General features: G+C 39.9%; 8 protein-coding genes across 8 annotated transcripts; 5 read left to right on the top strand and 3 right to left on the bottom strand.

Moving 5' to 3' along the window:
- Nucleotides 1-873: 873 nt before the first annotated feature.
- CLUP02_12575 (DnaJ domain-containing protein) lies at nt 874-2,655 on the top strand (the record flags this gene model as incomplete). Its single annotated transcript, XM_049291539.1, has 3 exons — nt 874-983; nt 1,060-2,458; nt 2,524-2,655. The coding sequence occupies 3 exons, from the start codon at nt 874-876 to the stop codon at nt 2,653-2,655; spliced, it is 1,641 nt and encodes a 546-aa protein (XP_049148684.1).
- A 137-nt stretch (nt 2,656-2,792) lies between these two features.
- On the bottom strand, nt 2,793-4,480 carry CLUP02_12574 (peptidase family C54; the record flags this gene model as incomplete). The annotated part of the gene is made up of 5 exons (XM_049291538.1): nt 2,793-2,926; nt 2,984-3,348; nt 3,402-3,629; nt 3,686-3,854; nt 3,922-4,480. The coding sequence occupies 5 exons, from the start codon at nt 4,478-4,480 to the stop codon at nt 2,793-2,795; spliced, it is 1,455 nt and encodes a 484-aa protein (XP_049148683.1).
- Nucleotides 4,481-4,525: 45 nt separating this feature from the next.
- Nucleotides 4,526-4,971, top strand: CLUP02_12573 (uncharacterized protein; the record flags this gene model as incomplete). Its single annotated transcript, XM_049291537.1, has 4 exons — nt 4,526-4,648; nt 4,688-4,746; nt 4,799-4,835; nt 4,885-4,971. The coding sequence occupies 4 exons, from the start codon at nt 4,526-4,528 to the stop codon at nt 4,969-4,971; spliced, it is 306 nt and encodes a 101-aa protein (XP_049148682.1).
- A 661-nt stretch (nt 4,972-5,632) lies between these two features.
- CLUP02_12572 (G-patch domain-containing protein) lies at nt 5,633-7,852 on the top strand (the record flags this gene model as incomplete). The annotated part of the gene is made up of 3 exons (XM_049291536.1): nt 5,633-5,753; nt 5,837-7,276; nt 7,338-7,852. 3 exons carry the CDS (start codon nt 5,633-5,635, stop codon nt 7,850-7,852), a joined length of 2,076 nt encoding a protein of 691 aa, XP_049148681.1.
- Nucleotides 7,853-8,259: 407 nt separating this feature from the next.
- CLUP02_12571 (histone H2B) lies at nt 8,260-8,867 on the bottom strand (the record flags this gene model as incomplete). Its single annotated transcript, XM_049291535.1, has 4 exons — nt 8,260-8,350; nt 8,401-8,488; nt 8,544-8,615; nt 8,705-8,867. The coding sequence occupies 4 exons, from the start codon at nt 8,865-8,867 to the stop codon at nt 8,260-8,262; spliced, it is 414 nt and encodes a 137-aa protein (XP_049148680.1).
- A 983-nt stretch (nt 8,868-9,850) lies between these two features.
- CLUP02_12570 (uncharacterized protein) lies at nt 9,851-10,771 on the top strand (the record flags this gene model as incomplete). The annotated part of the gene is made up of 5 exons (XM_049291534.1): nt 9,851-9,991; nt 10,124-10,156; nt 10,211-10,263; nt 10,342-10,581; nt 10,639-10,771. The coding sequence occupies 5 exons, from the start codon at nt 9,851-9,853 to the stop codon at nt 10,769-10,771; spliced, it is 600 nt and encodes a 199-aa protein (XP_049148679.1).
- Nucleotides 10,772-11,743: 972 nt separating this feature from the next.
- On the top strand, nt 11,744-12,322 carry CLUP02_12569 (histone H2A; the record flags this gene model as incomplete). The annotated part of the gene is made up of 3 exons (XM_049291533.1): nt 11,744-11,799; nt 11,911-12,203; nt 12,267-12,322. 3 exons carry the CDS (start codon nt 11,744-11,746, stop codon nt 12,320-12,322), a joined length of 405 nt encoding a protein of 134 aa, XP_049148678.1.
- A 752-nt stretch (nt 12,323-13,074) lies between these two features.
- CLUP02_12568 (complex 1 protein) lies at nt 13,075-13,647 on the bottom strand (the record flags this gene model as incomplete). Its single annotated transcript, XM_049291532.1, has 5 exons — nt 13,075-13,097; nt 13,151-13,192; nt 13,267-13,345; nt 13,413-13,545; nt 13,625-13,647. The coding sequence occupies 5 exons, from the start codon at nt 13,645-13,647 to the stop codon at nt 13,075-13,077; spliced, it is 300 nt and encodes a 99-aa protein (XP_049148677.1).
- Nucleotides 13,648-25,327: the final 11,680 nt, after the last annotated feature.

Raw genomic sequence — 25,327 nt, 5'->3', positions numbered from 1 at the left:
CTAATTATACTTAATTAATATTTCTAATTAGTAAATTGCGAATATTATACTTATAATTATATATATAATTAGGTAATAGTAATAAAAATAAAGTAGAAAAGGGTATAAAGTATAATAAAATAAAATATAATTGCTAATAAGTAACTATAGGGGCGTAAGTAGATTACTTATTTTACTTAAGGAATATTAAGTTAATTAAGAAGAAAGGGAAATTAATTAGTAATAGAAATTAGTAAAGAGGATATACCCCCTAGTTACCCTACTTTTACTAAGCGGCATAACCGCCCTTATATAACTACTATTACTTATAGTTATAAGTAATTCCTTATAATAATATACGGGATTTATTATAATATTTATTTATATATATAAGAAAGTCGCGCTATTAATGCTTAAAATTTATAATAGCCGTAGGTCTATTAGAAAGAACGGTTTTGGCAGAGTGCCTCTTGCAGTCTGCCGTAGGGCACCTACTAAAAAAAAAAAAAAAAAAAGGAATGAAATTCGGTTCAAGATTTATGGATTACCTTAGTACCTAAAGTCTACCTACCTAGGCACCACAACGAAGTTCCATCCTTACTTTACTTGGAAATATCTTATCGTCTTTACCTAGCTGACGTGCCTGCCCAAGTCCTTCATCTGTTGTGAATTTTTGGTTACCTTGACCTGGTGAATATCTTGATCACTGGTTTTCTTCACTTTTCTGTGCCGCGTGTCGGGCTTCTTGGACTGGTCGGTCGCCAGCTTTCACCAAACACGCGCCGGCTCCAACACGCGATCCTGTGGCAGCTCTCGCATGTCAAGGTATTCGGCGGACAGCAACAAATAACCCCACCCAATTCGCTTTACACCACATAGCGTCTCCGGTGTGTCATGGGTGCTCAGCAATCCTCCGGTCGAGACCAGAGCGAAGGCTCCTCTGAACCGGTCAAGACATGTTACTACGAGCTCCTTGGAGTTGGGCGCGACGCTTCTGACGATGAGTACGCACTGGTTCTTCACCTCCCAATGCTCTTAGGACTTTGCTTGGGTCTATGCTTATTGATCTCGGGCCTACAGAATCAAAAAAGCTTACAGAAAACGAGCCCTTGAGCTTCACCCGGACCGAAACTTCCATGATGTCCAGAATGCGACCCGTCGCTTCGCCGAAATCCAGGCCGCATACGAGGTACTTGCCGATCCCCAGGAGAGAGCTTGGTACGACTCCCATCGCGAAGCCATCTTACGTGGGGCCGATCCGACCGATTCAGGCACCAGCCCCGAGTACAATAACGTGAAGCTCACGTCCACCGAAGACATATTCTCCCTCATTCGCCGTTTTGACTCCACTGTTCCTTTCACAGATGGCGCTTCAGGGTTCTTTGGCATTGCCAAGGCGACATTCGATCAACTTGTTGATGAAGAAATCGCTGCTGGCGCGTATGAAGTGGGAGACACTCCGGATTATCCTACATTTGGCTCCTCTACCGACAGCTATGAGCACACTGTCAAAGCCTTCTACAGTGCCTGGGCCAGCTTCTCGACTTGCAAGACTTTTGCGTGGAAGGACAAATACCGGCTCGTGGACGCCCCGGATCGCCGTATCAGACGTGCTATGGAGAGAGAAAACAAGAAGATTCGTGAAGAAGCCGTACGAGAATTCAATGACGCAGTCAGATTCCTCGTCACTTTTGTACGAAAACGTGATCCGCGTTACCTTCCAAACACACAGACAGCTGCCGAACGCCAGGAGTCTTTACGTTCCGCCGCTGCCGCTCAAGCTGCACGCTCACGTGCCGCCAATAAAGAGAAGCTATCCGAGGCATCCGTTCCTGACTGGGCTCAGGCGAGGGATGAAGGCGATACGACCGGCCACTTCTCGAGCAGCGAGGAGGAGGAATCAGAGGTAGAGGAGATCGAATGCGTTGTATGCAACAAGACCTTCAAGAGCGAGAAGTCATTTGAAGCACATGAGAGAAGTAAGAAACACGTTAAGGCAGTGCAATATTTGAGGCGCCAAATGAAGAACGAAGATATGGATCTAGGTCTACGTGACGTTCCTATCGCGCCCAAGATGGCGACACCGAGCGACGAGTCTGAGGGGGGGTTTGGTACTCGGGACCGCGGTGAATTGGACGCCGCAAAGGGCACGGATGACACATCAGCAGGACCAATTCCTCATATCGATGAGATGGAGCTCACTGATACGTCGTCAGATAGTCTCGCGGATGACGAGTATGCTTCGCGTGCCGAGGTTGAGCAAAGGCTATTCGCAAACGACAACACCGTTACCGGGGCGAGCGAAGACGATGGCACAGAAGCCGCTGCTCAGATTGTGTCAGCCGGTCTAGAAAAATTGTCACTTGAAGATGACAATGAAAGTGGCCATAGGGCACAGCCAAAGAAGTTAGGGAAGGCCAAGGCGAAGCGTGAAAAAAAGGCAGCACGCCAAGCAGTGGAGGAGGCCGAAACTAACAGTGTGAGTACCGGTCTGGATATATCCAAAGTCAACTCTGCTTTTGATCACTGACACCTGATCCATAGAATACATGCATTGTGTGTAATGCATCGTTTCCGTCCAAAAGCCAGCTCTTCAGTCATATTCGTGATCTCAATCATGCCCGGGCACCCCCAAATGCAAAGGCACCAGCAGGCGCTAAGAAAAAGAGACGCTGAGTCAATCTGTATCTAAGACTGAGCTGTCTCAGGCAATCATCCAACGATTGAAGAGCGAACTCGCACCTTAAAGGAAACCAATGTTCATACCTAACCAATCCTGTGTTATCCAGCCTCGTGATTAAAGTGAGCATCCTTTACGCCAATAATGCGACTGTCCCCGAACCGGATATGTAGCCTATCCCAAACCCAGCAGCTTCAGGCGAAGAAACCCTGTATCGGGCAATGTGCATCCATGCGTTTCCAACGCCCATATATTCGATCTCGGATCCTAGCGGAAGGATCATAGCAAACGACGGAGAATCTCAAGCGTCCAAGATGGTGTCACCATCATCATCACTAATTGTTTCAACTTCATCAATGGCACTATTCCTCTCTCCTCCGCCACCTCTGGACACAGGATCGTAGTCCGCGACATGGATCACGGCTTTTCCTTGGACGTGCTTTACGTTACGCCTCCACTCGATCCAGTCGTCCTCGTCCTGTATCAAGAAACCAATGAGCATGCTGGGGTCCAGCTCCCGAACATGGAGCCGACGTAAGCGTCGAGTATGAGCGGTATCAACATCTGCTTTACTATAGCGAGAAGGATCCGTATGAAATGGGAGTGCAGGTCGGGTATGGTGCGGATCAAGGTAGAACAAGTAGGAACCTTGTGTGCCGATGAAATAGTGAGAAGAGGAAGGTCTGCCACTGTAATGATCGTGAGTGAGTACGCGATATCTGATTTTGATGGAGGCGCCTACCCTGCAATGCCCACTGACTGTGGCATTTGTAGTGCGGCTATGAGAGCCTCCCAGTAGACCGGTGTAATCTTGTCAATTCCGAGCCTCGTACCAACCAATATGAGTGTAGGGTGGAACTGAGAACCTTCAGGTTTGGCTATCTTCATGAAGTTCTCCTCGTAGACATCCGGTCCGTCTCCAGTGGAATACACTCGGAGAGGCTGGTGTTCTTGGGCATTGGCCAAGGCTCTGGTTTAGGAGATTAGCCTGTATGACTGCATCTAGGAACAATATCGCAGGCCTACTGAATGCAGCGAGCGGTGGCCGAGGGGCCAAACCATTCCCCAGGGTATTTCCCACATGCCACTGCGCCATGTTGAACGAATTGATGGATGGAATAAGGCGCTCTTGGATCGTCCGCAAATAAAGAAATCAGCTTTCTCTCCTCTTCAGTTTTATCACCCCGTCGCCATCCTACTACCGATGTCAGCGAAAGGGACTTGCAGCGATAGTAATCGTCAAACTATCCCAGGCAACTCACCGCGCCCTAAGTTGATGACTGCCATCGCATTTGCGAGTAAGCTTTGACCTGATCGGATCATGCATCCCCAGCCACTGTCAGACGAGAAGCCGTTTTGATCCACTAGTTGACTTTTGATACGCATCGAGAAAGATAACGCAGACGAGGCTCGTGGATCTGTAGATTTTGCTATAGCCTGGAACTCTGATCTGTAAGTCATCCAAAACTTGGATTCAAAGTCGTCAAGAAATGCCGAAGGCCAGCCACCGTCCTGCTCCAGGTAGTCCTCATCATAAGCAAGCGAAGACGAAAAGCTACTGGACACAGAATCCGGGGGGGTTTCCGGGGCTTTGGCTGTAGCTAACACCTGTGAGGCTTTTGGCTTGGTATCGGTAGACTCGGTCGACGGAGGGATTTGGCTTCGATTGTCTGTATCCTGATCTTTAGTAGCCTTGGTATTCAGCTTGTAGGAGCGACCCAAGCACCAAACTGGAAGATCACTCTGATGGTCGTTGGTAGGTTGGGGATCCCAAAACATCTGGACGATGCGACGGTATCGGCCGAGGTCCACCGCAGCCATGGCGGATCCGTTCGACTACGAAGCCTGTCCACAAAGACCTGCGATATGGAACAACTCGTCCTGAAGAAAGATGATCTCGTATGCGCAGGCGACAACGAAGGGAATCTAGTCGCTCTTCCTTCTGAAAGCTGTCGGTGCGACTTTGGGAGTTGTCAAAAGCAAACAGAGGTAAGTTTTGCAGATGACAGTGCAAGCTTAGACAATTAGGCAATTACACTCGAGGCAATATCGATGCGAGGCCGCAGGGGTGATAGATGGTCAAGTTGGTGAGATGGGAAGTCGGTCAGTCGGGGGATGGTGAATGAGCAATGGAGATAGCAATGCCGTATCTACCAAGAAGGCATGCGACGAGGAGGTAGGTAGAGGTGGACAAGCTAGCACAGCCAGACGACCTTACGTGATAGGAAGGAACCCCCCGTAACAGCGTAAAGACCACTTGCAGCCCAAGTCTTCAGCTATCTGAGCCGATGACAGGCGGACTGTCCCTGTGACGCATCAGCCGAACACAGCGGGGCTCTTGGTGTGGCTGTCAGGTAGCACTGCTGCACGGTAATGTACCTAGGCAGCCTGTATCTGTAGGTAGATTTCTGCCCCACGTTACGTGGTGAGGGGACAGCAGCCCAGGTCCTCTTTTGATCGGCAACTAGTGCTGGAAGGATAGAATACCTGAGGTGCGAAGCGGGCATTAGTGCAAGGCTTCGGATTTTGGCTAGGTATCCGAGTCGATACAATATCCACAGTACTTCTGTGAATAAGGTACCTTACCTTTCATGATCTGTGCCCCGCCTGAGCGTTTCTTATCGATAACAGATGCGACAAGATCCAGTAACTGCCTAAGGTAACCAACAAACCTAAGGTATCAATCATGGCTCTTCCCTAAGTATGCATAGGTAAGCATCTAAGCTAAGATACCTCGCCCCCGGTGCCTACTCCGCATTGCGCTTTCGTAGGGACAGAATATGGAGTAGAGGTACGCATAATAGAAGGGATTTTTTTGGGCCGGCTTGCCACATTCTGAGTATATTTCTGACCTCAGCGGAAGTTGTCAGAGCTCCTACAACCACACATCCAGTTGACAGAAACTACTCCTTGACTACCCAGACAAGACATAGACGGCACTTCCATTGAACATTCTTCATCGCGTGGGCAGCGATGCCGCGCGGTGGGAAAAAAGGTGGCGCACGAGCGCCACCACGCAATGCCCCTCGCCTTCGCCCTCCCGGTGGTATAGAGCGGCATGCAGCCAGTTTCGTTCCTGCGATTAGCCCAGCCGGTCAGTATATGCCATCCTGATCGGGACTCGTCTTGGGCAGCACCTCCCATTGATGGCATGCAAGTTAACCGGGCTCGCAGCAGGGTTTACATTGCAAGACGAAGCCCGCAGCACCGCTCATCGCTCCTCACCCTGGAGCAGTGATTCCAAACTACGCCACAGGCCGGTTGCCTTCATCAATACTGGAGCTGCAGAGCCTCTCAAACAACTAGAGAGCATCTTGCAGATTGACGAGGGGAATTCTACAAGCAGACCTCAAGCGGAAATCGAAGGACAAACCATCACCGATGGCCAAGCTGCTGCCGACACACCTTCCCACGAATCTCAACCTGCTGTTTCGCTTGTCGAAGCTCACGTCCACGAGGCCATGCCGGTCGATATTGCCGCCGAAATGACGGATGTCTCTCTAGACCCACGCGAGGTAGAGAAGGCTACGATCTCCGGAGCGGAAGACATCACTGGCGCTGAGGCTCCCATCACACCTCTTCCCTTCTTCTTCGACGTCGTGGGAGAGACTCAACGGCTTGACGCATTTGTCGATCAAAACCCAACTCGTTCTCCATCGCCTACGTCGTCCAACTCTAGCGAAGATGTCATTCTGTTCAGAGGTCGCAACAAGGTTCCCAGAGACAAGCAAAGTTCGAAGTCCAAGGCCAAATCGAAGCTGAATACTTTCAACCTGGGCGGCATCTCTACCGAGATCAACGTCCTGGAGAAGACCGTGAAATCAAACAAAGACAGCAGCAGGGATATGCCTATGAAGACTGTCGGAAACTCTACACAGGAATCTCGTCGAAATGCCGCTAAAGACTTGAAGCGACAGGAGGACGATGAACTGATTGCTGACTATATTGCCAACATGAGGGAGTATGGTGAAGACGAAGCCCTGATGCCTGCCAAAGCCTATTCTCGCCGTGACATAGGCGGCTCTTTGAGCGAGTCTGAAGGCATCGATGACTCGTTCCAGACCGTCGTAGCCACGAGCAAGACCGAGGAGTTATCAGGCGTCAACAGTGAATCGGAACATGCGACTGCAGGGGTTGGAAAAGCGCCTAAGGAAAGCGACGAGAAACCTGTCCATAATGCACAGAGGCGATCCGAAAGGCGCAAAGTCATACAAGATGATCATGCACTAAGGGGAATTTTTGAGACGGACGTTTCCTACCTGGCATCACTCGAACAATCTCTTGCTGAAGACGCATCGCCGCCTTCTGACTCAAGCGACCAAGACGACGACGATATCTTCAGATCAGCAGCAGATAGATTTGCGAATGAGATCGACGATTTCGACTTCATGGACTGGAGCCGCCCGGCGTTGAAGCCTAAGAGGAGCAAGGGTGCCAGGGGCAAGGTTCCCGTGTTTGACATTTCGGACTCAGAGCTAGAGGGCAAGATGCAAGCTGCGTGGAAGAACGATCGCTTGAAAAAGGCTGAGAGGAAGAAAGAACGCCAAGCCATGCGTAGTATGGGATTGTTGGGTAAACATGCAAACCCGGAAGATCTCAGAGTCAAATATCCCCACGGTATGGGGCTTGAACAAATCGCCGATGAGCTAAGAACATTCCTCTTAGGCACTCAACCTAGGCAAGTTTCATACACTTCGAGTGCACTCAAGGTATTGGAGGCTGACTTATTACCGCAGTCTCACACTACCGCCCATGGACAACCATGCTCGCAAGGTGATTCACGAACTAGCCAGCAAATTCAACATCAAGTCCAAGTCCACAGGTTCGGGTGACCAAAGGCGACCCATGCTCCACCGCACTTTCAGGACCGCCAAATTTGCCGATGAGATCTTCGATGTAGCAATTGCTCGGGTCGGCCGCAAATACTTCCCTCGCAACGATACGGCAGTGCGGGCTGCCGTACAGAGGCAATCGGCTCGTAGGGGAGGTGGTGGTGGACACGCGGGAGTTGCCTATCGGGATGGCGAGGTCGTCGGGGGTTCCGCGCCTGAGTTGAGCCAGGAAAACAAAGGTCGTGCAATGCTCGAGAAAATGGGCTGGAGTAGCGGTACGGCGCTGGGCGCGATTAACAACAAGGGCATTTTGCAGCCTGTCGCCCAGGTTGTCAAGCGTAGCAAGGCCGGGCTGGGATAACACGCATGGGCGGTCATCGCGGTGTCGCTGACTTTGCGGAATAGCGCGTTCAATGTCGTGCCCAAGATGGGTCGCTGTGGGCTGCTTTGCTAAAGGTGCTCCTGGGGCGCCGGGGAGCCTGTGTTCATACTTTAGTATATGTGTGCACCGAGCACGTTTGCAACGAAGTAGACTTGTGTTGTTGATGTTCATGTGTACGATTTCATTCGTCCGAAAACCCTATTCTCAAGGTGTATTGTACAACCCGCGAACCCCGTTTGACCGTGAAGACATTGCCCCCAAAAAAGCAAACCATCCGTAACGCATTAAGAGACCCCAAGGATATTGGTAACCTTGGCAGGTCTCATCATGACACCCAAATGCCAAGTAAAATCCAATGCCCGAAAAGAAAAGCAGTACAAGCACCCTTATTTCGTGGAAGAAGAGTACTTGGTAACGGCCTTGGTGCCTTCCGAGACAGCGTGCTTGGCCAGCTCACCGGGCAGGATGAGACGAACACTGTTGGGGCGGTTAGCTGATTTGGTTTCGGACCTGGAAAGATGACATACGAGGTCTGGATCTCGCGAGAGGAGATAGTGGACTTCTTGTTGTAAGCAGCAAGCTTAGAGGCCTCGGAGGCGACGCGCTCGAAGATGTCTGTGTGACGCGTTAGAAACGGTGCGTGCAAGTATTTGGAGCGATGTGTGCTTACCGTTGACGAAGGAGTTAAGGATAGACATGGCGCGGTTGGAGATACCAGTGTCGGGGTGGACCTGCTTCAGGACTGGAAATACTGTGTCAGAACGTGTCGGATACATAGTGTCGCGTGATGCGACGCGCCAACAAAGAACGCGAAGTGCCAATGTCACTTACCCTTGTAGATGTAGGAGGAGTAGGTCTCCTTGCGAGACTTGGTGCGCTTCTTCTTGTCGCCAGAGGCGGCGGTCTTCTTGCCGGCATCCTTCTTCTCGGGGGCCTTGGAGGCAGTGGCAGGGGCCTTGGAGGCGGGCTTCTTGTCGGCGGCCTTGGGGGGCATTTTTGCGGTTTGGATTAGTGAAGGTGGAAAATGAGTACGTGAGTAAGTTGGTTGAAATGGATTGCGACTGGCGACCGTGGATGAAGCTGGATGATGGAGTGAGGAAGAGTTGATGTGGCAGGAAGAAGTTTGGGGGGGTGGGCTGGGTTTTTGTAGCTGGACGCGACGGGATTCTGCGGCGTTACTGATTTGATGCGAGGACAGAGTGATTTTGGGGAGGGGTGGCCCAGGTGGGTGGTCAGTATCAGTGGCACACCGGGGCCTTAGGACTGGTGTCAGGGGCGTGCGCTGGTGTGGCCTTGCCTGGTAAAATGGGAATCGGCTGTCTTGGTTGGCTGAGAACTGGGTAGGTGGGTCTAGAGATGGAGGATCCGTAACCACCGCCCACGAGAGCGGCTACCGAACTGGGGTACTCACGCGTTCGCGCTAAAAAAACAAATACGTGACGCTCAATGTATCTTCTTTTTTTTTTTTTAATTCGCGTATCACGGAGCTGGCAGGCAGGGGACATTCGAGACTGCCAGAACAGGCTCCAACCAATAGCAGCGTCCCATCACAGGCCAACCAACAGTCTCCCGGTCAGGCAAAGCTAACAGGTTACGTATTTACTCACTGGTACCGCCCAAGACGACTGGCGATTCGTAGAAGCTAGAGAAAAGTCCACAAGCCAGATCAGAGATGCTTGCAAAGCTACAACATCACATGCGTATCGTTCTTGCAGCGTACCTACCGGCTACGGCGTCTGCCGCCTCAAGACCGCCGGTGCGGAAAGAAGTGATAGCTGAGAATCAATACACGTCTCATAGCATCTCTACAACACTCATATCCATAGTAAGTCGAGAGCAGAAGGCTTGTAGCAGTTCGCAGAGAATGTTCGGGTCGCCATGCCAATGAGCCGCCGAGCCACCTCATCTGGACATTTTAATATGTGCCTACCTGGTCCACGTTGCCCGAGGTTGCTAAAGACTCTAGACGAAGGCAGTATGACTTTTTACACGCTGCGCGCTGCAACTGCTTCTCGCTTGTATCCAGTGGAACGTGTGACACTGAGAGCAGTCTTTGGATTTGAGGAAATATGCGCCCTCTTCGACGCGTTGATTGCAGCTTGCGTCTTGCGATGGTGGGTGCGGCTAAGGTAGCCAGTGCCTGGACTTTTTGTCTCTATTAGGCCTAGGCCCGCATGGCTCTTTCGGAATTGACGGGGGGCTCAGTGACATTCTCTGCTCATTGCGATCCATACACATCTGTGATCTCAGGTAGAACGACCCCTAGATGAAGGAAGCATGCCCGTGAGCTCGCGGTCTTGGACGTGGAGTACCTGGCCTGCAGGATGTTGCATCTAGCAGGAGAAACACTGTCCGCTATTCAGCGGCAGCCAGTGGAAACGCGATCGAAGGTAACGCGGTGGGCTCTGCAGTACATATCGGGACCCCTCCACTCTATGTCATTACAAGGCTGGGCCCGTTTGCCGTAGAAACACCACGAGTGGCATGCAGGGGTCGCTGTATCAGGCACTCCATGAGGCTCTGTCCACGATTACGACGGGGTCAAACAGAACGCGGGGCAGTCGATTTGAAGATTTCTCCGGACCCGATATGGGATGGAGCCGAACGATGGACCATGTGAGGCCCAGGTTCCTGGGTCTCATTAGGCTTCTTCACATGAGCTCACACCACATGTATCGGACTCTGTTCGTGCTATACAGCGGGTTCCGGTAGATCTGAGATCCATTCGGATGCAAGTCATATGGGGTCGAAATGTCACTGGATAGCGAAGCATACAAATGGCATAAAGTGGTTGAGATGCAACCCATTTGTCCTTCATTTACAAATAGACAACGAAGTTCGTCAAAGTTCGAATATGCATGGCAAATGCGCCTCGGGGTGACCTCTGCTGAATGTTAAACACGTGAAAGCCGATTCTCTCCGAGAGATCACTTTTCGAATTGAAATTCAGGATCCTTTTGTTCTGGGAATGAGAATACCGGTTGGAGCTATACGTGGGGGACGAGAGGGGGGAATGTGGAATGTTGTCGTGCGTTAAGACAACACACGGCATCATCAAGAATATGAGTAAAGATAAAAACAAAGTCAGTTGCATCAGTCCAGTAAGTTGGAAGGTACCCAGCTGATTTCGTCGTGGCGGTTCGTCCAAGAAACAAGGCCGAGGGGGAAGGTGGTTGATACGTAAGAGAAGGTGATCAAGACGCGGCTGGATGACCGCTTCTCCTAGCCAGTAAGATAATTCGAAAACCAAAATCCTGCGCGGAAGGGGGGAAATGTAGAAAGTGGAAATGGTTTTTGGGAAGGAAAAAAAAAAGTTGTTAAGAAGGGGGCGTGGGCAGATCCCGGCACTGTTTGTGGAAAGAGGAGCGGCACCGCGGGGGGTTTTATTTCCTTGCATTGATCGCATCTGGACGCAATCGCTCGCTACCTTGCTCCTGTGAGTCTTTGTCATGGAATGGAAGTCGCGTCTGGCAGGCTGGCAGCCCACCTTAAGGCTTATCTATAGCTCGCGTCCACCAAAGAAGCGGTACTGCTGTGGGCGGCAGCAGAACTGATAAGAGGTACGTACCCGTCTTCTAGCCCGGGCCCAGAAAAATGATGCACCGCACCTGCCTGCACCAGTCTACCACAACATCGAATTTCTGGTTTAGGCTTAGCGCTAAATCGCGCGTTGGTGATCCGTGATCGAGCTCCTCTAACGCGAAAACTACTTAACTTCTTCACTCCCCACCATCAACGCCCTTTCTTCCATCTTCATCTCACTTTTCCATCACCAACTCAAAGCCAGCCTTCAGCCAAGTCGCTTTTTACGCGTCTACCTCAATACCCAACTTTTTCACGTAACTCAACCCCAAATCCCAAATTCACACAATGACTGGAGGCGGCAAGTCCGGCGGAAAGGCCAGCGGTTCCAAGAACGCGCAATCGTAAGTTGCTCCCTCTCACTTGAAGCTTTCCAAGAAAGGCCGCATTTACACGATTATGCGATGTTCTTCGATCCAAGCCCAAGCTTCATCCACTGACCTTATATCCCACAGTCGTTCCTCCAAGGCCGGTCTCGCATTCCCCGTTGGTCGTGTTCACCGTCTACTCCGCAAGGGCAACTACGCTCAGCGTGTCGGTGCCGGTGCCCCCGTCTACCTCGCCGCAGTTCTTGAGTACCTCGCCGCTGAGATTCTCGAGCTGGCTGGCAACGCCGCTCGCGACAACAAGAAGACCCGTATCATTCCCCGTCATCTTCAGCTCGCCATCCGCAACGATGAGGAGTTGAACAAGCTTCTCGGTCACGTCACGATCGCCCAGGGTGGTGTTCTGCCCAACATTCACCAGAGTAAGTTGACCTTCCATCTTCGGTCCCTTTTTTTACTACTTCAATTGCTAATGAGACTTCAAGACCTGCTGCCCAAGAAGACTGGCAAGACTGGCAAGAACCAGAGCCAAGAGTTGTAAACGGGTGTCGGTTTTGGGTTTTTTTCGTGCTGGTCGGCTGCTTTGGGTTGTCATGACATCGGGGTCACGGTTCAGGGTTCACGGTTGAGTTTCACGTTTGGGTTGTACAATAATACCACGGCAGGAAGCTATGGTTACGAATGAGAATACCTTTTGAAGATCATGTTTCGCACATTGGGTTGATTGCGATGCTGTTTGTGTACTGACTCATGGCTGGTCGGTTTGCGCATTGCGTTGTTTCCTCTTTTGTCGACTGTCTGGGAAGTCTGCGGTTGGACAGAAATACGTATATATGATATGCAGCATGTCCATGTTGCTACTTTTCTCTAGGCTGGTGAATAAGGCACATTCCTCGAACTTTTAGGATGTTGCCTTTTGTGTGATAGCAAACGGGAACTCGGTCGGTGGCACCATTGGATTCGTCATACCACTCACGCGACTCGTTGCGACAAGACGACTTGGAGCTATTCAAATCGGGTGATGTTGTATTATACAGACTTGTAGAGAGACCGGGGGGAAGCTATGCTTGTGAGCTGAACGGCGTGCGCGTAAGCCTTCGCTTGACTTGGATCAGCCAGCTCGGGCTTGTATATTACGGTTGTACGTTAGTGTCCCGGTCCATAGTCCCCGACACGGTGTTGTCGAAAAGGCATTCTGAAGCTTCCACATGGTTGCATGTCTATACTGAGCAGTCCAAACGTCGCGTACGCTGTAATCCCAGTCTTTCTCCATTCCACGCCTTTGCTTGCTGCTTAGAATTTCAGTGGGGGTGGCGCTATGATTTTGTCAGCATGTATCGATGCAATGTCCGCCACATTGGGGACTCACGGTCAAGGATAGGTGCTCGGAGGTTGCGCTCGAATTTGGAACCTGTGCAATCGTTATTAGCATCGTCTGCGCCTGCGTGGAGTGGTTTCATTTGTCGGGGAGGAACTACGACATACCGCCGGGTGCTGTCGGATGCACGTAGGGCTCTGGGTGCTTCCATTTCGACAATAATTTCTCTGTCTGAGCCAAAAGTTCCTGCAAAGGCTGAGGTCAGCGGTCGTTGTTCGTTTGATTTGCGACTTCTGCCGAGCGCATTACTCACTCTCTTCTGTCTAGAGTCCGTCACAGATCGGTTGGCCTCGAACAACGAGCGGATGTACAAAGCTTGGCCTCTCCAGAGGTGGCGATGAACAGCCCAGTCGAGAGCCAACTTCAGCGAACGCCGGTACAGCGACCTGTCGTGATGACTATCAGCATAACGGCTCCGCCCAATCTGGGTCGTCCAACTTCGACAGCTTCGGGGCTGGTGCTCACAGTGCCGCTTGACGGGTCGACATGGCGATGAATCCAAATCAATTCGATTGCTGCTGGGCCGGAGAAAGAATCGCGATTGGGATTGGAATGAGTGTATGGCCGTAAAGGTCGTGAAATAGAATGGGTATGGACTGCCAATGGCGCGTCGATGATTACGAAGTTACCGAATGAGGCACATGGTAATAGTTCTAAGTGTAGGCCGGGGCGTAGTGTCGCCGGTTGTCGCCTGAGGCATCAGTTTTGGCAGAGCCGCATTGGGGAACATCCAACCTCCTCTTAGAGCTTTCACGTTTATTAAGGCGTCTTATTTAGTATTTAAATATATCTAGGGCTTTGAGTATTATATTATAAGGTTTAAGTAATAAAAGTTATATTATTTAAATTCAATTTTAATAATAAAGAGTATAATAAGTTATTAAATTATAATATAAAAAAGAACCCGGCTATTTTAACTATATCGTTTAGCTATTTTAACTATACGCCACTATTAGAAAATTTCTACTAGCCGCTACAGCCCGCCTCGAGTGCTAGCAAGTAGTAAAAATTTTTCTATTACCTACCTACTTCTACTTCTACTTTTATTACGTACCATTAATTAAACTTAATAAATTTCTACTTACTTACTTACGACCGATTAATCTTAACTAAACTATTACTACTACTACCGCGCTATTACTATTACTATTATTATTATTAATATCGTAATACCTCTCGAATTACTAATTAGAAATCCTAATAGCTACGATATATATAAAGATCTTCTCGTAAATATTACTTTTTTTATAAAAGCTTAAGGATTCGTAATTATTAAGTACCGCGCTTCTAACTATTATAATAGAGTTCCTTCCTAATTCGACCTTTATTATAATATAAGTAGCTATAATTTACCGAGCTCTGCGCATTTTTAAGAAATATTTATAAAAAAAAAGGACTATAAGTAAGTAGCTAAGGCCGTTAAGTTAAAAACTAAAGGGGACCGTTAGTATTTTAAAGTACGAGTTAACCGTTATAACTACGAGCCCTCTACTAATTTTATTATTTATCCTTCTTATTATAAGCGCTTAGCTTAATAAAATAAAGAGATTAATTAGGCCTTCCGAACTACGACTATAGGTAGTTATAGGGTCACTATTATAATATCTAAGAAGTATTTAAACTACTTATTTAAGTATAAGGATATTAAGAACGATATATAAAAGATACGGCTATAAAGCCTCGGTAAGTATACTCCTACTTAGGCCCTTATTATATTATTTTAAGAGCGCAGTATTAAGTACTTCGTATAATAGCTCGACGGCTATATTACTAGCCTCCTCTAGACCTATCCTTATTACGAGGTTATATAAAAGCTCTTTCTAAACGTTATTTTACTAAATAATACTTATAAAACTAACCGCTTTAAAATACCGCTTATAAACATAACTAGGGTAGCTAATATAAGCACGACTTTTAATATAATATTCTACCTTATTAACTTAGAAAACTACTAAGCTTACGAGTAAGCTCTAGGTTAATTAGAAAACCTCCGTACTTAAATTAACGTCCGTAAGCCTATCGTCGCTATTATTAACTTTGAGAAGGCGCTAAAAAAAGCCCTTATTACTATCTAGCCCGATACGTAGTAATAGATCTATATATAGCATATTAATAAGAATATTGCTTACGAGGTTAAAAAGCGGTAGATTTATACTAATAGCTCTTAGGTAATTAATAATAATAAAGTAATTAGTAATAACTATATCGACCCCGTCTTTACTAAATTATTAATAAGAGCTTTATTAAAAGAACTAATTACCGTCGGCCGGCCCCGTAAGATTCTAAATACCTACGTTAGCTTTTTTTTAGTTTAGAAGTTTATAATTTATACTAATTTAAAAAGGGACTTTACTAAGGCTTAGAAATTAATACTTAAGAAGTTCGAACGGCAAGAGCCCTTAATTACTTATATTCTTAAGACTTACTTTAGCTAGTATAAGGAGTTCGTAAACTACTAAATTAAGTAGTACTTTAACCTCGGTATTAGGGTAACCTCTCGGATAGAAAGTAATTATAAAGAGATTAAGAGCTACCTCTTTAACTTAATTATAGATCTAAAGTTCTTTATAAATTATATATAATAAATAATTAGTAACTAAAAAATAGCTTACGAGGTTAATCTCGCTAAGTAGAGCTCTCGTTAGCTCGTCGAGTTTAGTATTAATAACCGCTAAAAAGCTTAAATAGATAATATATATACTCGCTACTTAAAAAAAGCGTTAAGACTTATTATTACGTAGTACTACTTAGTTTATAAAAAGCTAAAAAAGACCGAACCCGACCTACCTTATATAAAGCAATTTACTACTTAGTACGGCCTCTTTTATTTATATACTATTCGTCAGTATTTCGAGCAGAATAAGCCTCTCTCGTACCTTAACTATAACTATTATTAATACCTTAGCTATAACCTTATTACTAATAATACCCTATGCTAAATCTTAAATCCCCTCGTTATTATACTACGAGGTCGGCCTCGTAATAGCAAAGTCGATATCCCTATAGCTATACTACCGTTATAATAGTCTCTTATTAGTACTAATTATTAATAAGGCTCTTAGGCTACTTAAATAAGGAATCCTTTATATTAAGAACGACTAAATAAGGGTTAATCTACTAGCTAGCTAGAACTAGGCTTTTAGTAAATTATAGTAGATCTTTAATATTAACTTAACTAAGATCTATATATAGCGGCTATTACTAAGCCTAAGTAAGGCCGAGGTTAAGGCCGAGGTCGCCCGCGAGGCAGAGGTCGCCCGCGAGGTAAAAAAAGTCGAAGAAATAGAACTATAAGTAATATTATTAACGAGGAGTAACGAGGGATCTATGCTACGGTTATTACTAAGTAAGTTTAGTAATCCCTCGATCTAAATAATTAGCATAGATTATAACCGGGGGATCTTAGTACGGCCGTTAATTACCTATAGTTAATTACCGTAGTCTTAATAATCGGAATTATCGACTTAAGTAGGCTAATAGGAGGCTAGCTTTTAGATTAGTTATTCCGCTTAGTTAGATAATTATATAATTAAATTATTTTAATAAAAAGTACGGCAATCGTCGAATTAGCTCGAATCGTAGATTTCTATTAAATTGGCCTAATTAACTTGGGCTAATTCGTGAGTTAGGCTAATTAGTTAGAAAAGTAAGGATTATTAACTATAGCGTATAGTTAAAATAGCTAAACGATATAGTTAAAATAGCCGGGTTTATAAAAAATAGTAAAAATAATAGTATTATATTATAGAAGTAGGCATTGGGGCCCTATAGGCCCTATGGCTTAGCCTTAGGCTACGGGACTAAGCTCTTGATAATTATATAACGAGCTAGAGTACTAGACCTAAAGGGATAGCTCGCTAGTTTCTATTTATTATTCTATTTGTTTTCTTCTTTATATTAAGTCTTTAGTTTATTAAGTTAATATAATAATATTTTAACTTATTTTAAATTTCTTTTTATTTATTTTAATATTCTGCTTTTACTAGCTACTTAGGCGGTTCTTAATATCGTTTATACGGTATTAAAATATAATATTAATAAATACTCCTACTATTTCGATAGACTAATTTTTTTTTAGATTTTTTACTTTTTTAATTTTCCCTCTTATAAAGTTTATAACTACGGATTATTAATAATAATATTAAGTACTTAATACTACTATTATATAAGCCCGCGTACTTAGCTAAGTTAGCTACCTTTTTAAATAATAATAGCTTATAATAGTATAATATTAAAAATACCCTCGTTACTATTATTAAATAATATTAACCTTTATAAGTACGATATTTACTCTATTTTAACTTTACTTATATATATTCGTTACTTCGTTTCTTTTATTAAAGTTGAAAACCGCTTTCCTTATTATTACTATTATTATTATTATTACTATCTAACCGTTTACTTTAAATATACTTTATTAAAATACTAAGATACTAACTTATTAACTCTTAGGGCTTCTTTAAGGGCTAAAAGTACGATTTTATAAGTATTATATTCCCCCCGACGGAGTAATCTACCGGGGCCGTATTATATATTACGTATTAAGGAAAACTAAGTATATTACGCTCTATACTTAATTATTAATTAAAACTCCTAACCTTCCCCTATTTCTAACTATTTAAAGGGCGAGCTATACTTACTCTAATATATATAAAACCTCTTAATACTAACTTATATAAGTAATTAGATTTTATATTATATACTCTTTTTTATTAAGAGTTAAGGGGCCCTTTATATATTTTTCTATATTTATAATATAGCTTATATTAAAGGGATGTTTAGTTTTATAAAATATAATTTTTAAACTAATATTAATATACCGGATTTTAATATTTATATTAGCCTAGCTATAGTAGTATTGCGCCTAATATCGCCGTTAATCCGTAATTATAAACTTTATAAGAGGGAAAGTTTAAAAAGGTAGAAAATCCAAAAAAAATAGTCTAACGAGATAGTAGGAGTATTTATTAATACTATGTGTTAATACTATATAGCTAATATTAAGAATCGCCCGAGTAGTTAGTAAAAGTAAAAATAAAAAAAACAAATATTAGCCTAGCTATTTATAATATTTATACTATTACTTGGCTAAATTCTATATTATTAAAAAGTACTTTACTAATCCTTAAATATACTTACGTTAGTTATAATAGTTATAATATTAAGCTAACTAAAGAGGGTGCTTAGCTTAAGAGGAGTAGACTTATTAACGGGTATTTTTAACTTACTAATTACTAATTATATATTAAAAATAAAATAGGTTCTTATTAAAGTAGTATTTTAACTAGCTAACTTCTTAACTAGTTATTTAACTAGCTATTTAGGTAATAGTCTATATATTAATAAGTTTATTTAGTAAATTTATTTAGTAAATATATTTAGTAAATTTATTTAGTTTAAATAGAGCTTTAGGCGATATTAGAAGTAATAAGGATAAAAAGAATCTTTACGAGCTTTAGAGAGTAATAAATATTAGCCTATTTAGCCCTTTTTTTAGAAACCTTTATGTTATTATTAAAGTTTAGAACCTCTATAGTAAATGGCTACTTTTAACTATTACGGCCGACTATTATAGCTAATTATTACGGCCGACCTCTATTATTAACTTTTTTAACTAGCGCCGCTACGGTAGCTTACTTATCCCGAATTATATAGCGGTTTTTATATCGAAATTATTATATTATATTAAGCGCGTACTTAGGGTATATTGCGCGTATTATATAATTAAAAAGTATACCGTATTATATAATTTCTTTTAAAAGCGTAATCCCGTTAAGGTTAATCTTTTGTGCCTATAAAGCCGGAAAAAAACCACTATATAGATAATTATTACGGCTAACCTCTATTATTAACTTTTTTAACTAGCGCTATTATATAAGTATATTACTTAGCTTATTGTTAATAAGTAGTAAAATAGCTTACTTATTCCGAATTATATAGCGGTTTCCGTATTAAAATTACTATATTATATTAAGCGCATACTTAGGGTATATTATACGTATTATATAATTAAAAAGTATATTATATTATATAATTTCTTTTAAAAGCGTAATCCCGTTAAGGTCGATCTTTTGCGCTTATAAAGTCGGAAAAAAACCACTATATAAAATAAGTCTTACTTAAGTATTGATATTTATAAAGGAGCTAAATAAAAAAGATAACTAAAATAAATTATTTTTATAAGCTGATTACCCCTTTGGGGTCCGGTCCGCCTTATTAGGGGCTATTTTCGCCTTTATGAGCAAGCTAGTTTATTAAAGTTAATATTAAGTATCTTTATTACGTACTTTAATAAAACTTTATAACTAACTATAGCCGGCTATAGCCGTTACTAAATACTAATAATCCCGCCGTAATATATTAATCGCCCTCCGAATAGCTAGATACTACCCCTTACTTTTTCCTTTTATTTTATTTAATAATAACCTCTCCTTACTAATATTTCTATTTAATATACTTACTTATGCTCTTTCTAAGCTCTTAATTATATTATTAAGTCTAGGCTTATTTATATTATTTTATTATATTAAAAGGGCGCTAATAAAGGCGACGCTTATTATAATATATTTATTTATGTCTTATAAATTAATATTACTAATATAGTATTTATTAAAGTAGTCTTTTTATAGCTCGGGGTCGTTTAGTATAATATTTATAAAATTAAATAATTTCTAGCTATTAAGGAAGCCCTAAGGGTCAACGAGTTATTAATAGCGTCTCAGTATTTTAATGAAGTATACTTAAAGTAGATAGTTAAATAGCAATAATAATAATATAATAGTAATAAATAGTAAGAGAAGCGTTTTTAATTTTAATAAAAAAAACGAGGTAACGAATACGTTTATATATATATATAGTAAATATCGTAAGGTTAGTATTATTTAACGACGGTAACGAGGGCATTTCCGATATTATTATTATAAGCTATTATACTTAGAAAAGTAGCTAACTTAGCTAGGTACGCGGGCTTATAAAATAATAGCGTCGGGTACCTAATATTACCGTCCGTTAATAATCCGTAGTTATAAACTTTATAAAAGGGAAAGTTAAAAAAGTAAAAAATCTAAAAAAATTAGTCTATCGAGATAGTATAGGTATTTACTAATACCGTATATTAATACTATATAATCGATATCGAGAACCGCCCGAGTAGCTAATAAAGGTAGAATACTAAAACAAATACTTATAAAATTAAATAACTTCTAACTATTAAAAAAGCCCTAAGGGTCGATAAGCTATTAGCGTCTCGGTATTTTAATAAAGTATACTTAAAGTAGATAGTTAGATAATAATAGCGATAGTAATAACGAGAGAAGTAGCGTTTTTAACTTTAATAAAAGAAACGAGGTAACGAATATATATATATATATATATTAGTAATATGAAGGTCGGTATTATTCTTGATAATAGCGACGAGGGCATCTCTAATACTATACTATTATAAGCTACTATTACTTAGAAAAGTAGCTAACTTAGCTAGGTACGTAATAAGCTTATAAAGTAGTAACGTCGGGTACCTAATATTACTATTAATGATCCGTAGTTATGAACTTTATAGGAGGGAAAGTTGAAAAATTAGAAAATCTAAAAGAATAGTCTATTAAGATAGTAGGAGTATTTATTAATACTATATATTAATATCGTATAAACGATATTCAGAATCGCCCGAGTAGTTAGTAAAGGCAGAATATTAAAATAAATAAGCTAATTACCTCGTTAATACCCCGAAGACCCTATTTATTATAAACGGGGTATTTATTAATAACTAATTACTAAATATATAAAATCTAAGTACGTATAAAAGTATAAATAATATTAAAATAGCGAGTTTAATAAACCTTATAAGCTTAATAATAACCTATTTTTATAAAATAATAAAAATAATAATTAAAAACTAAAACTAAGAACGGTATTAATATAAAGAGCTTATTTACTAACTTACTAAGCGGCTAATAACGTATTTAAGTTAATAAGAATAGAAAAAGCCTCTTTTTAATAACTATAAACTAATTAAAAAAAACCCATAAGTACCTAAGTAATAAACTAGTTTATTACTCTAAAAATAAGTAATAATCTTTATATAAAAAGTGTTATAAAGTAGTATATTAAATAAGCCTTATTAAAAATATCCTTATTATTATAAATATAATAGTATAATTATAAAAGGAGCCTCTAGGATCCCCTCTTTTAAAATAACTTTTTAATATTTATTCGCTAATAATACGTAAACCCTAAAAGTTAAGAGCGGGAATATTATAAAAAACTAAAAATAAAAAGGCTAAAAAAGAGCTAGACCCCTACTTAGTTCTTTATTAAGTACTTAATAATTTATTATAACCTAAGTATTTATATATATTTGTTTTTTATTTCTACCTTTACTAGCTACTCGGGCGATTCTCGATATTAGCTATATAGTATTAATATATAGTATTAGTAAATACTCCCACTATCTCGTTAGACTATTTTCTTTTAGATTTTTTACTTTTTTGAACTTTTCTTTTTATAAAGTTTATAATTATAGATTAATAGCGATATTAGGCGCGATATTACTACTTCATAAGCCGTCTACTTAGCTAAGTTTATAGCCCTCTAGGTAATAGTAGTTTATAACGGTAGTATTAGAGATACTATCGTCGCTATTATTAAGAAAAGCTAGCGCCGACCTTACGTCTACCCTAATACTTTTAACTTTATTTATATATATATATATATATTTATTACCTCGTTTTTTTTTTAAAAATTAAAAAACGCTTCCCTTGCTATTTATTATTATTACGCTATTACTATTACTATTATTATTAAACTATCTATTTTAAATACATACTATCGAAATACCGAGACGCTAATAACTTATTAACTTATAGGGATACCTTAGGGGATATACTTAGTAGTTCGATCTTATTAGTATTATACTAAAAGATACCGAACTATAATAAGGTCGTTTTAAAGAATACGGATTAAATATTATCAATTTAAAAATCCGAAATACGTATATTAATATAAGTATTACCCTTATTAATACCTAACTAATATAATATAGCCTTAACGAAATACTTAATTAACTATAGAGTATAATTAATATTTTAGTATTATAATAATAAAATAAGTGGTTTAGAGAGATTAAAAAGGATATTTTAGAGTTATTAAATAAGTTAGAAAATAGGAAGTAGGTTTTAGTTATTTAGAGAGTAATTAATATATTATAATAAGATCGTTAGTATTTAGTAACGGCTACGGCCGGCTATAGTTAGTTATAAAGTCTTATTAAAGTACGTAATAAAAACTCGATATTAACCTTAATAGACTAGCTTACCTATAAAGGCAAAGATGGCCCTTAATAAGGCGGACCGGACCCCAAAGGGCTAAAAATTCTATTTTATAAGTATTATACTAAATAACCCCGAGCTATAAAAAAAACCCACTTTAATAAATACTATATTAATAATATTAACTTATAAAACATAGATAGATATATTATAATAAGTATCGCCCTTATTAGCAGCCTTTTAATATAATGGAATATTAATAAGCCTAGACTTAATTATATAATTAGGAGCTTGAAAAGAGCATAAGCGAGCGTATTAAATAGGAATATTAAAAAGAGGTTATTATTAAATATAATAAAGGGAAAAAAGTAAGGAGTAGTATTTGGCTATTTAGATAGCGATTAATATATTACGTTATTAGTTATAGATTATTTAAGCTATATTAATATGTTTAGTAATAACTACGGCCGGCTATAGTTATTTATAAAGCTTTATTAAAGTACGTAATAAAAAACCTTAATATTAACCCTAATAAACTAGCTTATTTTTAAAGGTAAAAATAGCCCCTAATAAAGCAGACCGGACCCTCAAGGGACAATCTAAATATAAAAAATATAAAGAATTTAAAAATAGAAATATATTAATTCTTTTTTAAACTATTATCTTAGTTATAGGACGACTTAATTTATTATAAAATTTTAATTAAGAGAGTACGTAATATAGCTTACGAGGTCAATAAATTATTATTCTTAAACTACTAAAAGGGTAGTAACTAATTATAAAATAATAATAAAAAGAGGCTATATCCGTTATTAAAATAACCGTATTAAATATCCTCTTTTTATAAAAAAAAATTAAAGAGAGCTTTAAGAGGCTAGGTTTTAAAAACTCATTAAGAATAATATTATAAAAGCTATATAATATAAATACCTACGCTAAGCTATTATAAAAGGTTATAATAGTAATATTAAGTACGTTATATATAATAAAATAGGCTATATATTTAATAAATATTAAAAAAACAAGTTAAGAAGTAGAGTTTCGCTATCCGGGCAGTACTATTTAGCTATCTGGGTAATACTATTTAGCTATCCGGGTAGTAATTCACTTTTTAGACTAATTAGGGCTTATAGCTACAAAGCTCGGGCCATAACCCCATATCTATACCCGCTAAACCTATATATAGGCCACATAGTATATACGGACCGTAATTACGTAAAGTAGCCGCGGGTATATATAGTTATAATTACTTGCGGTCGTAATTACTTATTAAAATAAATAATTAAATAAGTAATTAAATAAGTAATTAACTAAGTAATTATGATTATAAAAAATTGGAACTATAAATAATTACGACTATAAATAATTATAACCGTACGTACCCGCGGCTACCTTATATAATAATATCGTATTTACGTACTAAATAGCCCATAAGTAGGTATAGCGGGGTAAAAAAAGTTTAAAATTTAAATAATAAGCTCTAATTAGCTAGTAAAATAGATTACTACCCAGATAGCTAAATAATACTACCCGGATAGTAACACTTAAGAAGTAAAAATAATAATAAGCTAACATACTCCTAATTAAAACTAATATTAATAATTATTTAACGGGTTATTACTAAACTAAGAATTGTAAAAATTAAATTTTTAAAAAATAAATAAGTATAAGTAATATACTTAATATACTTATACTAAGTATTAAGAAAGTATTAATAAAAATAACTATAAAAAGTAAAGTAATAGTTCTATAAGGGGTTATTAAAAAGCTAATAAAAGTTAATATAAATATATACTCTAAAATAGATATTATTAATACTAAGCTCGTAACCTACTTAGGGGTAACTTTATATAATAGATTCGGGATACGGCCGGCGATAGGACGCCGATAACTTAGTAACCAGTACACGGATCTTATTATAAAAGAACTTTTTAAAAAATAGAGCCCTTATAAAAAACTTTATAAGCTTTAGTTTTATAATATACTTATACTTATATTATAACCTCGTTAATTAAGTATTTATAACCGAATCTTTTATAATTCTAAAGCTTCTATTTTTATAAAATAATCAATATAAATAAAAATAAATTACGGAAACGAACGGAACGTTAATAAAATAATACCTAGTTATTAATAAAAAGCCGTTAGTACTAACGAGCTATAGCTATCCGGAGTTAACTATTTAACCCTATTTTATTTAAAAAAACGAGCTTATTATAGGGCGAGTCCTACTTAAATACTAGCGTTTATAAAAGAGCTAAATAAAAAAGATAATCGGGGTAGATTATTTTTATAAGTTAGTTATTTTATTAATACCCCGAAGACCCTATTTATTATAAACGGGGCGTTTATTAATAATTAATTACTAAATATACGAAGTTAAGGCGCGTATAAAAGCATAAGTAATACTAAAATAGTTAGTTTAATAAACCCTATAGGCCTAATAATAACTTATTTTTATAAAATAATAAAAATAATAATTAAAAATTAAAACTAAAAACGGCGTTAATACGAGGAGCTCGTTTAATAGCTTACTAAGCGGTTAGCGACGTATTTAAATTAACGAGAATACAAAAAGCCTCTTTTTTACAACTATAAACTAATTAAAAAAGAGTTTACGAGTACTTAGGTAGTAAACTAAATTATTATTATAGAAGTAAGTAATAAGCTTTACGTAAAAAGTATTATAAAATAGTATATTAAATAAGCCCTATTTAAAATATCCCTATTACTATAAATATAATAATATAATTATAAAAAAAGCCTTTAGGATCCCCTCTCTTAGGGCGACTTTTTAATATTTATTTACTAATAGTACGTAGACCCTAAGACTTAGGAACGGGAATATTATAAAAAGCTAAGAATAAAGAGGCTAAAAAAGGGCTAGATCCCTACTTAGTTC

This window comes from Colletotrichum lupini, chromosome 6, assembly GCF_023278565.1.
Source record: "Colletotrichum lupini chromosome 6, complete sequence".
NCBI classification, from domain to species: domain Eukaryota; kingdom Fungi; phylum Ascomycota; class Sordariomycetes; order Glomerellales; family Glomerellaceae; genus Colletotrichum; species Colletotrichum lupini.
Note: the sequence above shows the minus strand (reverse complement) of the source record. Positions and strands in the feature narration are given on the sequence as shown.